Below are 12529 nucleotides of genomic sequence, written 5' to 3' on the forward strand. Positions count from 1 at the left end.
CAGCCCCAAAACGGATAATTCATAATGAAATGACGTCAACGTGACAAAACAACGTAGACTTTACCGCGCATTTCATGGAAATTCAATGACGTTGAGGAACAATATATTCATTTTCCCGTTTTTAACGCGTTTATGCTAGAATGGCGTTAGCGCATATTCTTTTCATGTTATAGCATCTTTAGAATCCCTTGGGAATCGTTGGTACCCTCGCCCTAACGGGCTTGGGTACCAACCAATCCCTCGGGATTCTGCAGATGTTATAACACGAAAAAACCTACAAAGATGTTTGATAACATGTGCTCGTAATCAATAACAACAATGAATCTGACGCGCTATTCTCTATAACACAGCGACTTTCTAAATAAAAATAAAAAAGATCAGTTATGCTAGATGGATACTCATTTCTTCTATGAATGTAACATGAGTAAGTTAAAACTCACTTAGTGCAAGTATCTCAAGCAACGGTATCATTTTTATGAGTTTACTCCCACACATAGCATAAATTTAGCGGCACCCACACATAGCATTTTTTTTATTTATTTAAAAAACGAGAGGAATACGCTATATTTCTTAACTATCATTTTGCAAATGTCAAACAAGGTAAAAGTACATTCTCGGTTCCATTTGCCCTGTAGCTGAACGCATTTTTAAGAGTTTTATAAACGATTTTAACAGAATGCACCCACACATAGCACGTCGGCAATCTGACTGAAAAATGTGCGGTTGCACTTTTCCACAAAAATACGAATTTATTCTTTTCAAACTGATGGGCCGTGATTGTATCTTTCTTATGGCCGGGCCCTCGTCTTTATTTGAATAAAATTGGTGCATGATTAAGAAAGTTATCATGAAAAATGTTACCTGAATCGACGGCTGTTTATGTTTTTTATACCCACACATAGCCATAAAAGTCACGTGGTATAGGCACCTTGTTTAGCACAAAATGTGAGCTGTTATGATATACCTTTGTCCATTTGTCTGTTGTGTGTCTTTTACTGTTAACACTCCAGGGATCACATTTTGAGCCCAGTCTTACTTAGATTTGGTCAGAATGTTTGTATGAATAAAATCTTGGAAAAGTATCTTAGGTAATTAGATCTAGGTCACTTAGTTAAATATTTGTAAGAGACTACATTTTCATCTTGATCTTTCATGAAGCTTAGTCAAAATGTATATGTCTTTGTGAGGTCTAATTGAAATTTGAAACTAGGTTACTTAAGATAAAAAACTAGGTCACTAGGTCAAATCATAGAGAAACATTGTAAACACCCAAGAGGCAACATTTTTCACCTGATCTTCATAAGACATGGTCTTGTCTCAAAAAATTCTAGTTTAAGTCTGAAACTGGGTTATGAAATATTAAAAACAGAGAAAGAAAAACAATATTAACACTCCAGAGGTCATATTTTCTATGTGATCTTCATGAGACTTGATGATTTTCTTGAAACTGATTGGGTAGTCTGAGGGTATAATCAAGGTCAATGGGTCAAGTCAGAGAAAAAACCCTGCTACACTCTAGAGGCCATATTTATTACTTATTCCTAGAAGTTTTTCTCAGTAAAATCTAGTTAAGTTTGTAACTGGATTATATCTGTTCTAGAATTGGGTCATCAGGTATATTGATAGAGAAACATTATTCACACACCAGAAGCCACATTTTTTCTACTTGATATTCATGAAACCTGGTCAGAGGGTTTGTCTTCAGGTTTGAAACTGGATCATCTAGGATCAAGAACTAGGTCACCACATAAAATCATAGAAAACACTGCAATGGTCAGATTTTCTACCTGATTTTTATGAAACTTTGTCAGAATGTTTGTCTCTCTATAATAAAAGTTTGAAATTTTTGGTCATCTGAAGTCAGAACTAGGTCAGATGTTGGTAGCCCTCTTACTTTTTATGCCCCCAAAGTTGGGCATATTAAAATCGCACTGTCCGTCCGTCCAACCGTGCGTCTGGTAAATTCTTGTCTGGGCTGTAACTCTTCCATTCATAAAGGGATTTTTGTCAAGCCTGCTTGCGGAAGCGAAGACATAGTTGTCCAAATGGCTGTTCGGTGTATGTTAGTGCATCCGGATTTGTTTGTCCGGACCATAACTTTGACATGCATGGAACAATCTCATTTATATTTGGCATGAATGTTAACCTCAGTGAGACGGAGTGTCATGCACAAACTGCAGGTTCCTATCTCAAAGGTCAAGGTCACACTTGGAGATCAAAGGTTAAATTCAATAATGACTGTCTGGAGCATTTCTTCTTCATGCATGAAGGGATTTTGATGTAAGTTGGCACAAATGTTTACAACCATGTGACAGAGTGTCATGCGCAAGAACCAGGACCCTAGGTCTAAGGTCAAGGTCACACTTAGAGGTCAAAGGTCAGATACAAGAATGACTTTGTCTGGAGCATTTCTTTTTCATGCATGGAGGGATTTTGATGTAACTTGGCACAATTGTTCACCATCATGAGACGGAGTGTCATGTGCAAGAACCTAGAATTACTTCTCTTTGTTATTACTATAAATAGCTTATATTGTAACTTTTTTATTACTGGTTGTAGGGAAAAATCAACACCACTTTTCTGTAGTACAATATGCATGTTACATCCAATTTTGAGGTGTATTTTGACCTATCTCTACTGGTAAGGATTTTTGTGTGGACTTAGATTTTTTTAAAGATTTACTTCCCTCTGTTGTTACTATAAATAACTTATATTGTAACTTTTTGCAATCATTTTTTATTTGGCATAAATGTTTGCCTCAATGAGACAGGGTGTCATGTGCAACTCCTAGTCCTTTTGACAGCTGGCGGGCTTGACATGTTGCCCGTGGGCATCTAGTTAAATAACTTGGCATAAATGTTCACCATAATGAGACAATGTGTCATGCGCAAGACCCAGACCCATAGCTCCAAGGTCAAGGTCACACTTAGAGGTCAAAGGTTAACATGGTCTGTTTCTTGTCCAGTCCATAACTCTGCCATCCATGAAGGGATTTTGAAACAACATGGCATAAATGTTTACCATAATGAGACGACATGTCTTGTGCTAGACCCAGATCCCTAGCTTCAAGGTCAAGGTCACACTTAGAAGTCAAAGGTTAACAGGTAAGTTTCGTGTCCGGTTCATAACTCTGCCATTCATGAAGGGATTTTGAAATTACTTGGCATAAATGATACTCATAATGAGATGACATGTCATGAGCAAGACACAGACCCCTAGCTCCAAGGTCAAGGTCACACTTAGAGGTCAAAGGTTAACATGGTCTGTTTCTTGTCGGTCCATAACTCTGCCATTGATGAAGGGATTTTGAAATTACTTGGCCTAAGTGTTCCCTATAATGAGATGAGTTGTCATTTGCAAGACCCAGACCCCTAGCTCCAAGGTCAAGGTCACACTTAGAAGTCAAAAGTGTTTCTTGACTGGTCCATAACTCTGTCATTTAATTATCAAGGGATTTGAAAATAATTTGACACAAATGTTAACCATATTTAGAAGATATGTCACGCTTATTACCATAGCCTCTTAGGTCAAGGTCAAGGTCACAAAATAATATGTGATTTTTTTGCGCATACAACTGTTGCATTCTTGGGCCTACTTCGGGGGCATTTGTCACCAATTGTGACAGCTCTTGTTAATAAGAGTTCTTTGCTGTAGCAGAAAGATGTACATCAAAAATTTATTTAATACAGATATTAAAAACATAGATGCGTAAATCAGTAATGTTAAAGTTGATGCTAATTTTTTGGAGTAAGCTGTGAAGTATGGCAAAGTACTAATTAATGTACATCACACATGTACGGGGTGGCTGAGATATGGTTCACAGTTTTTCAATAAAATCTCACTGAGGTTCATACCTATAACCGCCACTGGCCAGGACCCTTTGTCCCTTTACCATTTTGCCTTTAAATTAAAAAAAAATCAATACTGCCGGTAAGAAATATACAAAGCAAATTTTTGGGTATAGCAAAACCTTTATTAACAACACTTACAAAGAAAGGACATCTCTGTACAAAGGATTTTTTCTCAAGTCGGATAAAATTCATAATAGGTTAACCTTCAGAGAGCAGCAACATCTGTACAACAATTTAATTTTCTGAGTGATGGTGGCTTAAGTGAGCTTTCACTGTAGATACATAATGTAATCAAGATATATACCCCCAGGTGCCATCTTTTCACCTTCTGCTTCATAGCAGTTATCAATATAACAATAAATAATGTTTCACATAAAATTCAGTTGAACAGATCATTAACTCACAGGAAACAAAAGTAGTAAGATTTCAGGGTAAAAATCAATTTAATGGACCAGAAATTCCATTTTGACATAAATACCTGGAATTCCATATGTCAAATTTTGACATTTCTAGAAACAAATGTCTTTTAAAGAGTGTGAATAGAAGTTTCCCCCATCAGAATAAGAGAACATTAGCTTGATGTAATATTTCACGTTCAAATAAGGTGGAAATTTAATTTCATGTTTAATTTCAAGGTTAGACCCGCCTGCTTAGCTCAATAGGTAGAGCGTCGGTCTACGAATCGCGGGGTTCTGAGTTCGATCCTCGGGCGGAGCATATGTTCTCCATGACAATTTGATAAAAGACATTGTGTCTGAAATCATTCGTCCTCCACCTCTGATTCATGGGGTGAAGTTGGCAGTTACTTGCGGAAAACAGGTTTGTACTGGTACAGAATCCAGGAACACTGGTTAGGTTAACTGCCCACCATTACATGACTGAAATACTGTTGAAAAACGGCATTAAACCCAAAACAAACAAACAAACAAAGGTCAAGGTCACACTTGCAGGTCAGAGGTTAAAATGGTTTGTTTCATGTTTGACATGGCTGGGTATTAGCCATGGAGAATATTCTCTCTTGCTGGCTAGCAATCTTCTTCAGCAGTTGTGAACTGAGGTCAAAGGTTAACATGGAATATTTTGTGTCTGATCTATGGCTTTGCCATCCATGAAGGGATTTCGAAATATGTGGGACAAATGATTCCCATAATGAGACAAAGTGTCACATGCAAAGGCCCCCTTACTCCCAGATCAATGTCACTCTTGGAGGTCAAAAGTTAACTGTCTGTTTTATGTCCAGTCCATAAATGCCATCCATTAAGGTATTTCAGTATAACTTGGCACAAATGTTCCCCATACTAAGACGACATGTCAGGACCCTGACCCCTATCTCAAGGATCTAGGTCATACTTCAGGGTCAAAGACAATAGGTTATATTTTGTCAGGTAAATACAACTTTACTTTGTGTAGATAGATATTCAAGTAACTTGTTGCAGTCACTGTAGTAAAACAATGTGTTGCATACAAGACCCAGACCCTAGTTCCAAGTGCAAGGTTACACATTGCAAGATAAAGGATTTTTTTCCTAATTTTCATTAAAAAAAGTCCCTTAATACATAGATCTTGTAAAGCTTTCCGTATCCATTCAAGGTCAGCCAGGTTATTATTAGTAGGAAAAATAAAAACAATATTCAAGATCTTTTTTAACCTTTAAGGATTTGATATGTAGAGTGTAACCAGTAGCGGTGCAGGTCAAGGTCAAGGGCAGAGATCAAAAATTTCATATAGGGTTATACACACTTGCCTCCCCATGTCTGTTATTGGATCTTAGACTCCAAGACTTAGGGTAAAAAGACCAACTGTTTTTATATAAAACAACAACCATCTAGTTACAAAGAATAACCATCTACTAGATGATCTGGTTACAAAGGTTTTAACCTGTCACAAACATCTAGTAACAAAGGATTTAAACCTGTTGCAACCATCTAGTAGCAAAGGATTTAAACCTGTTGCAACCATCTAGTAGCAAAGGATGTAAACCTGTTGCAACCATCTAGTTACAAAGGCTTTAAAACTGTTGCAACTACCTATATGTAGTAAGAAAGGATTTAAGTATGTTGCAACCATCTAGTTACAAAGGTTTAAACCTGTCATTTAAACTTGTTGCAACCATCTAGTTACAAAGGATTTAAACCTGCTGCAACCATCTAGATACAAGGTTTTAAAACTGTTCGACTATCTAGTTATGAAGGATTTCAATCTGTTGCAACCATCTAGTTAAAAGGATTTAAAGCTGTTGCAACCATCTAGTTAAAAGGATTTAAACCTGTTGCAACCATCTAGATACAAAATTTTAAAACTGTTGCAACTATCTAGTTAAAAGGATTTAAACCTGTTGCAACTATCTAGTTACAAAGGATTTCAACCTGTTGCAACCATATAGTTACAAAGGCTTTAAAACTGTTGCAACTATCTAGTTAAAAGGATTTAAACCTGTTGTAACCATCTAGATACAAAATTTTAAAACTGTTGCAACTATCTAGTTACTAAGGATTTCAACCTGTTGCAACCATCTAGTTACAAAGGCTTTAAAACTGTTGCACCCACCTAGTTAAAAAGATTTAAACCTGTTTCAACCATCTAGTTACAAAGGCTTTAAAACTGTTGCAACCACCTAGTTAAAAAGATTTAAACCTGTTGCAACCATCTAGATACAAAGGCTTTAAACCTGTTGCAACTATCTAGTTACAAAGGTTTAAAACTGTTGCAACCATCTAATTACAAAGGTTTAAAACTGTTGCAACCATCTAGCAGCAAAGAATTTTAACCTTTTACAACCATCATTTAAACCTATTACAACAATCTTCTAGTTACAAGTAATTTTAACCTGAAACAACCATCTAGTTACAAATGATTTTAATCTGTTACAACAGTTAATACAAGTAATTTTACACAGCTATCTAGTTTCAAATAATTCCAACCTGTAACAACCATCTAGTTACAAAGGATTTTAACCTGTTACAACCGTCTAGTTGCAAGTAATTTTAAAGTGTCATGACCATCTAGTTACAAGTAATTTTTAACCTGTTACAGTCATCTAGTTACATAGAATTTTGACCTCTTTAGCTTGCTGCGTGGGGCAGAGATGCTGGGCATAAGGAAGTCACTGAAGTCAGAGTTTGGTGGTGGCAAGCGTGAGTTTGTGTTTGAAGATCAGCTGTGTTACCATCGTATCGAGGATGAAACAACATTCCTGACTAGCGAGGAGAGACAGAGCATTGTTTACCATCTACTGATGAATCTACGTGCTGGCCCTGGAGAGGTACTGGGAAAAGTGAAGTTCTTAGAGGGACAAGCCATAGGTAATTAACACTTACTAGAATATCCCCACTATTTCCCATTATGTTTGTATTACTAGAGTTTATAGGTGCTTGAAATTGAAATAAAGCAACATTCATATTACTTAAATATGCCTTATATTTGTTGATAAAAAGACAACATAGCCAAGATGGGACTATTTTCAAGACACCATTTTAGACCCTGCCTGGATCTGGATCTGTTTTGCACTGCACTGCAAACCTGTCAGATCATAGCATTTCAGTGTCTACTATATATCATATAACACTCATATGACACTGGAGGCTACCAGTAATTGTCGAAATTGAAATGAGTTAACAGAAGTTGAAAATGATCATTTATGTGTATATTTCCTCTGTATATTTGGTACATTTTATCAGGCTCAAAATTGTTGAAATGTAATTGGAAACTTAAAGTCCCAAAACTCTAGCTTCATAAATTGAAAATTGACAAATGGCAAGCTTAAAGTCTTGGGCTGGTCTATTACATTGGAGTCTGTACATTATCAACAAAGGGTGAGTACTACACACCATTAAAACAGAAAGATTTTTACGTAAGACGCTACCAATCTAGAGTTGGCATGTTTGGTGTCACAGCAAGGTGAGTGTTCTCTCTGCAAGCAAAAAAGTCCTTTCTCCACCTCTGGTTCTTGCAAGGAAGTTGTAAGTTAAATTGTGAAGACAGGCAAGTACTGGTTACCGGTAGACATGCAGAAGTGTTGGTTGAGGTAGACTTACAGCCATACTGTTGTCAAACAGCCAGTATCAAATAAAATCAATAAAGATTTCTAGAAAAAATAACATGTGTCAGACAAGTGCATTTATTGTCAACGGATTCTTCTTAACACAGTGGAAAATGACTCTACAATAATTCAACTGGAGTGATATATGTATGACTTGTAAACATATTGTACAACATATTAGGTGTAAAAAAAAATGTTTGTTTCTGGTATCCTGACCTACCCTAAATTTTTGACCAGACCCTAAATGTTTTTTATGATGCCCTTGGAGAATATTTTTTCTATGCCCTTGGAGAATATTTTTTTCAACTTTTTAACAAAAAGTTGCAAAACTGCATTTTTTATGCTTTAAAAATGGTCAGTGATGTTAGAAATCAAGTTACTGATGCTTTAAAGGCATAACCCCCTTATTTGTATTCATTTTTTGACACAAAAATAATTTCTGAAAAGTGTCGCTTAATAAAAAAAAAAAAATTTAAAAATAAATTTCCGACCTACCTACCCTAATTTTTTTAGCATGTTACTGGAAACAAAGAATTTTTTTTAGGCCTTACAGCACATCTTAATCAGGCATTGTATAAAAGACAAAATATGAAAGCTTCGTGAAACCTAGAGATATTCAATCAATTAATGGAAGCCTCATTACTGTGATAGATCTTCATACACTTTAAAGGTTCTCCCCAGGGCTCAGTGATAAATTCTGACACACGCAGATGTTTTATTTCAATAAAATATTCTGATATTGACAGAAACTGCTTTTGAATATTATCATTTGCTTTGACATTGAGAGGAATTTCTCAGAATTGATCTTTTAGTGGTAGGAAAAGAAAAAATTGAAATCAACCCTTGTGTAAGAGAAAATATTGTATGCACAGTAAGAGAAAATGTCATACTATATGTATAGTAGGAGAAAGTGTCATACTAAATATAGAGACAGAGAAAATGTCCTGTACATAGAGTAAAAGAAAATGCTGTACTATATACAGAGTAAGATAAAATGCTGTGCTATATACAGATTAAGAGAAAATGCTGTGCTATGTACAGAGTAAGAGAAAATTCTGGACTATGTACAGAGTAAGAGAAAATGCTGCACTATGTACAGAGTAAGAGAAAATGCTGCACTATGTACAGAGTAAGAGAAAATGCTGGACTATGTACAGTGTAAGAGAAAATGCTGGACTATGTACAGTGTAAGAGAAAATGCTGCACTATGTACAGAGTAAGAGAAAATGCTGCACTATGTACAGAGTAAGAGAAAATGCTGCACTATGTACAGTGTAAGAGAAAATGCTGCACTATGTACAGAGTAAGAGAAAATGCTGCACTATATACAGAGTAAGAGAAAATGCTGCACTATATACAGAGTAAGAGAAAATGCTGCACTATGTACAGAGGAAGAGAAAATGCTGCACTATGTACAGAGTAAGAGAAAATGCTGCACTATATACAGTGTAAGAGAAAATGCTGTACTATGTACCAGGGCTCCGGAAATTTTGAGAACTCAATCGGTCCGAAACGAAAATCATGACATCGGCGCTACCCCACCCACCGCATTCGTTACTAATATACTATATTTATAAAACGTGATAGAGTAAAGAAATAAGCATGTCATGCATTAAGAATGATTTACCGTTCACCGCGAGTTACCATACAATGAAGACAGTTATTCAGTGTTATATGTGATCGTTACTTTGTTTAAATTTCGATGTTTTTCCGAGAAAATACTTGCTGGGATAAAATTGCCGAGGCATTGACACCGTGTACCTAACTAGTCTAAAAGCCAACACACGTGACTTCGGTACCGTATTCACGGCATATACTTTGTGATGTATCATCATTCTTTGACGGAATTTTATAAAATACAATGCGTCAAAGTGACATATTCTCTGCCAAACATCCCCAGTATTTTAAGAATACTCTGTCGTGGACCAAATGTGTACGTTATGTGAACGCTGAGATCGAATTTCCCGCATGTATAGTACCAAAAGGTCACGTGGGTTGGCCACGTATATTTCATTTCACTGGCGTTGTACTTCAATAAGCAACTACATTTTATAAAGTTATAATTATGTTCACTTCTGATGTAAACAAAATTTCGTTCTGAAACGTTTTTTAAAAGACTGATTTGATAAACAGTGTCACTATGATTTTCTTTATCATTCGTGTTTGCCAGTCCTTTTTTCCTTTTTTTGGTACAGTCGGGTTGCAAAGACGATTTTCTGTACTTGTTTCAACTTGAGGCCCAACAAATGAATTATGTAATTTTTACGGCTCAATTTTTACAAATCAAGTAATTATAAAAACTATTTATATCGGTTTCCCGTGTGATGTCTCATTAAATGCAATGACCGTTTGTTTTTTACCCGTGATTAATCATAGCCTTTTGAAATAAACCATCCGTCGGATTTTAAATAAAAGTGGACCCACGTCGAAAGCATTTGGATCCAGTCAGAAACATTTGGAAACCAGTCAAAAATGTTTAATACATTGCAGTCGGCTGTCTGCAAACATTAAAGGATGTGCCGCGCGAGCACTAATTGCGTCACGTGCTAATTACAGACCGATTATCAAGGTGACAATCAGACCGTTTGACATGTTTATTGATTATCTGAGGGTGCTACCAACAATTTCCTGCTTGGCAGGTGATCGTGTATTGAGATTTCAGACCGAAATTTATACTTTTCTCCATTCTTACGAGACCGATTTTTTTAGGTTTTTCACTTCAGGAATCGGAAAAGTCAAAAATCGGTCCAAAACCGACAAACTGGCAAATTTCCGGAGCCCTGCTATGTACAGAGTAAGAGAAAATGCTGTACTATATACTGAGTAAAAGAAAATGTCCTGTACATAGAGTAAGAGAAAATGCTGTACTATATACAGAGTAAGAGAAAATGACATACTGTATATAGAGCAAGGGAATATGCAACACTGTATATAGAGCAAGGAAAAATGTCATCCTGTATATAGAGCAAGAGAAAATTCCATGCTGTATACGGAGTAAGAGAAAATGTCATGCTGTATATAGACCAAGAGAAAATGTCATACTGTATATACAACAAGAGAAAATGTCATGCTGTATATAGAGCAAGAATAAATGTCACCTTGTATATCTAAGAACAAGAGACAATGTCATGCTACATAATATTATAGAGTAAGTGGCAATGTCATGCTATATATAGAGCAAGGGAAAATGTTGTACTGTATATAGCAAGAAAAAATGTCATATTATATATAGAGCAAGGGAAAATGTTGTACTGTATATATAGCAAGAGAAAATGTCATACTGTATGTAGAGCAAGGGAAAATGTTGTACTTTATATAGAGCAAGGAAAAATGTTGTACTTTATATAGAGCAAGGGAAAATGTTGTACTGTATATAGAGCAAGAGAAAATGCCATACTGTATATAGAGCAAGGGAAAATGTTGTACTGTATATAGAGCAAGGAAAAATGTTGTACTTTATATAGAGCAAGGGAAAATGTTGTACTGTATATATAGCAAGAGAAAATGTCATACTGTATATAGAGCAAGGGAAAATGTTGTACTTTATATAGAGCAAGGAAAAATGTTGTACTTTATATAGAGCAAGGAAAAATGTTGTACTTTATATAGAGCAATTCAATATGTCATCTTGTGTATAGAGCAAGAGAAAATTCCATACAGTATATAAAGCCGGAGAAAATGCCATACAATATATAGAGCAGTGCAAAATGTCATCTTATGTATAGAGCAAGAGAAAATGCCATACTGTATATAAAGCAAGAGAAAATGTTATCCTGTATATAGAACAAGAGAAAATGTCATGCTGTATATAGAGCAATAGAAAATGTCATACTGTATATAGAATAGTGCAAAATGTCATACTGTATATAGAGTAGTGCAAAATGTCATACTGTATATAGAGTAATGCAAAATGTCATGATGTATATAGAGCAAGAGAAAATGTTATCCTGTATATAGAACGAGAGAAAATGTCATGCTGTATATAGAGCAATAGAAAATGTCATACTGTATATAGAATAGTGCAAAATGTCATACTGTATATAGAGTAGTGCAAAATGTCATACTGTATATAGAGAAATGCAAAATGTCATGATGTATATAGAGCAAGAGAAAATGTTATCCTGTATATAGAACAAGAGAAAATGTCATGCTGTATATAGAGTAAGAGAAAATGTCATACTGTATGTAGAGCAAGAGATAATGTTATCTTGTGTATAGAGCAAGAGAAAATGTCATACTATGTATATAGAGCAAATATCGTGCTGTATATAGAACAAGAGAAAATGTCATGCTACATTATAGAGTAAGAGACAATGTCATGCTGTATATCTCCCTGAGGCCGAAATGCGACTATAGGCGCTATATTTTCTACCCCTGTAGCGTCGATATGCGACTTTAAGCATGTTATCAGGACTACACAGGACGGCTATTGACGACTATAGTCGCGGTACCGACATCATGCTAACTGCGTCACATACTTGTTCATTTTTGATAAATCTGATAAAAGCAAAATTGCATTCTGGTTAATCTTTCTCAGATGTTATCATTACTAAGTGTGCTACTAATCAATTCCCTTGTTAAAATAAATGTTTATAATTATGCGGTCGTGTAAAGGAAATAAAAAGAAGAACTCCCCTGT

At 35.6% G+C, this 12529-nt stretch overlaps 1 protein-coding gene across 4 annotated transcripts in view; it reads left to right on the forward strand.

The window, feature by feature from the left end:
• LOC123566079 (anoctamin-8-like) overlaps positions 1-12529 on the forward strand; it is a 113809-nt gene that overhangs the window by 56733 nt on the left and 44547 nt on the right. For 3 of the 4 annotated variants that reach the window (XR_008372169.1, XM_045359914.2, XM_045359915.2), the window contains exon 3: positions 6918-7153. Coding sequence is in view for 3 of the 4 variants with exons in the window: in XM_045359914.2 (XP_045215849.2) it covers positions 6918-7153 (236 nt within the window). In the remaining variant the exon portion in view is untranslated. Of the gene's footprint in view, positions 1-1628; positions 1774-6917; positions 7154-12529 lie in introns of those variants that run through there. The other variant, XM_045359916.2, reaches the window with a different exon arrangement.

This window comes from Mercenaria mercenaria, chromosome 8, assembly GCF_021730395.1.
Source record: "Mercenaria mercenaria strain notata chromosome 8, MADL_Memer_1, whole genome shotgun sequence".
In the NCBI taxonomy this organism is placed as follows: domain Eukaryota; kingdom Metazoa; phylum Mollusca; class Bivalvia; order Venerida; family Veneridae; genus Mercenaria; species Mercenaria mercenaria.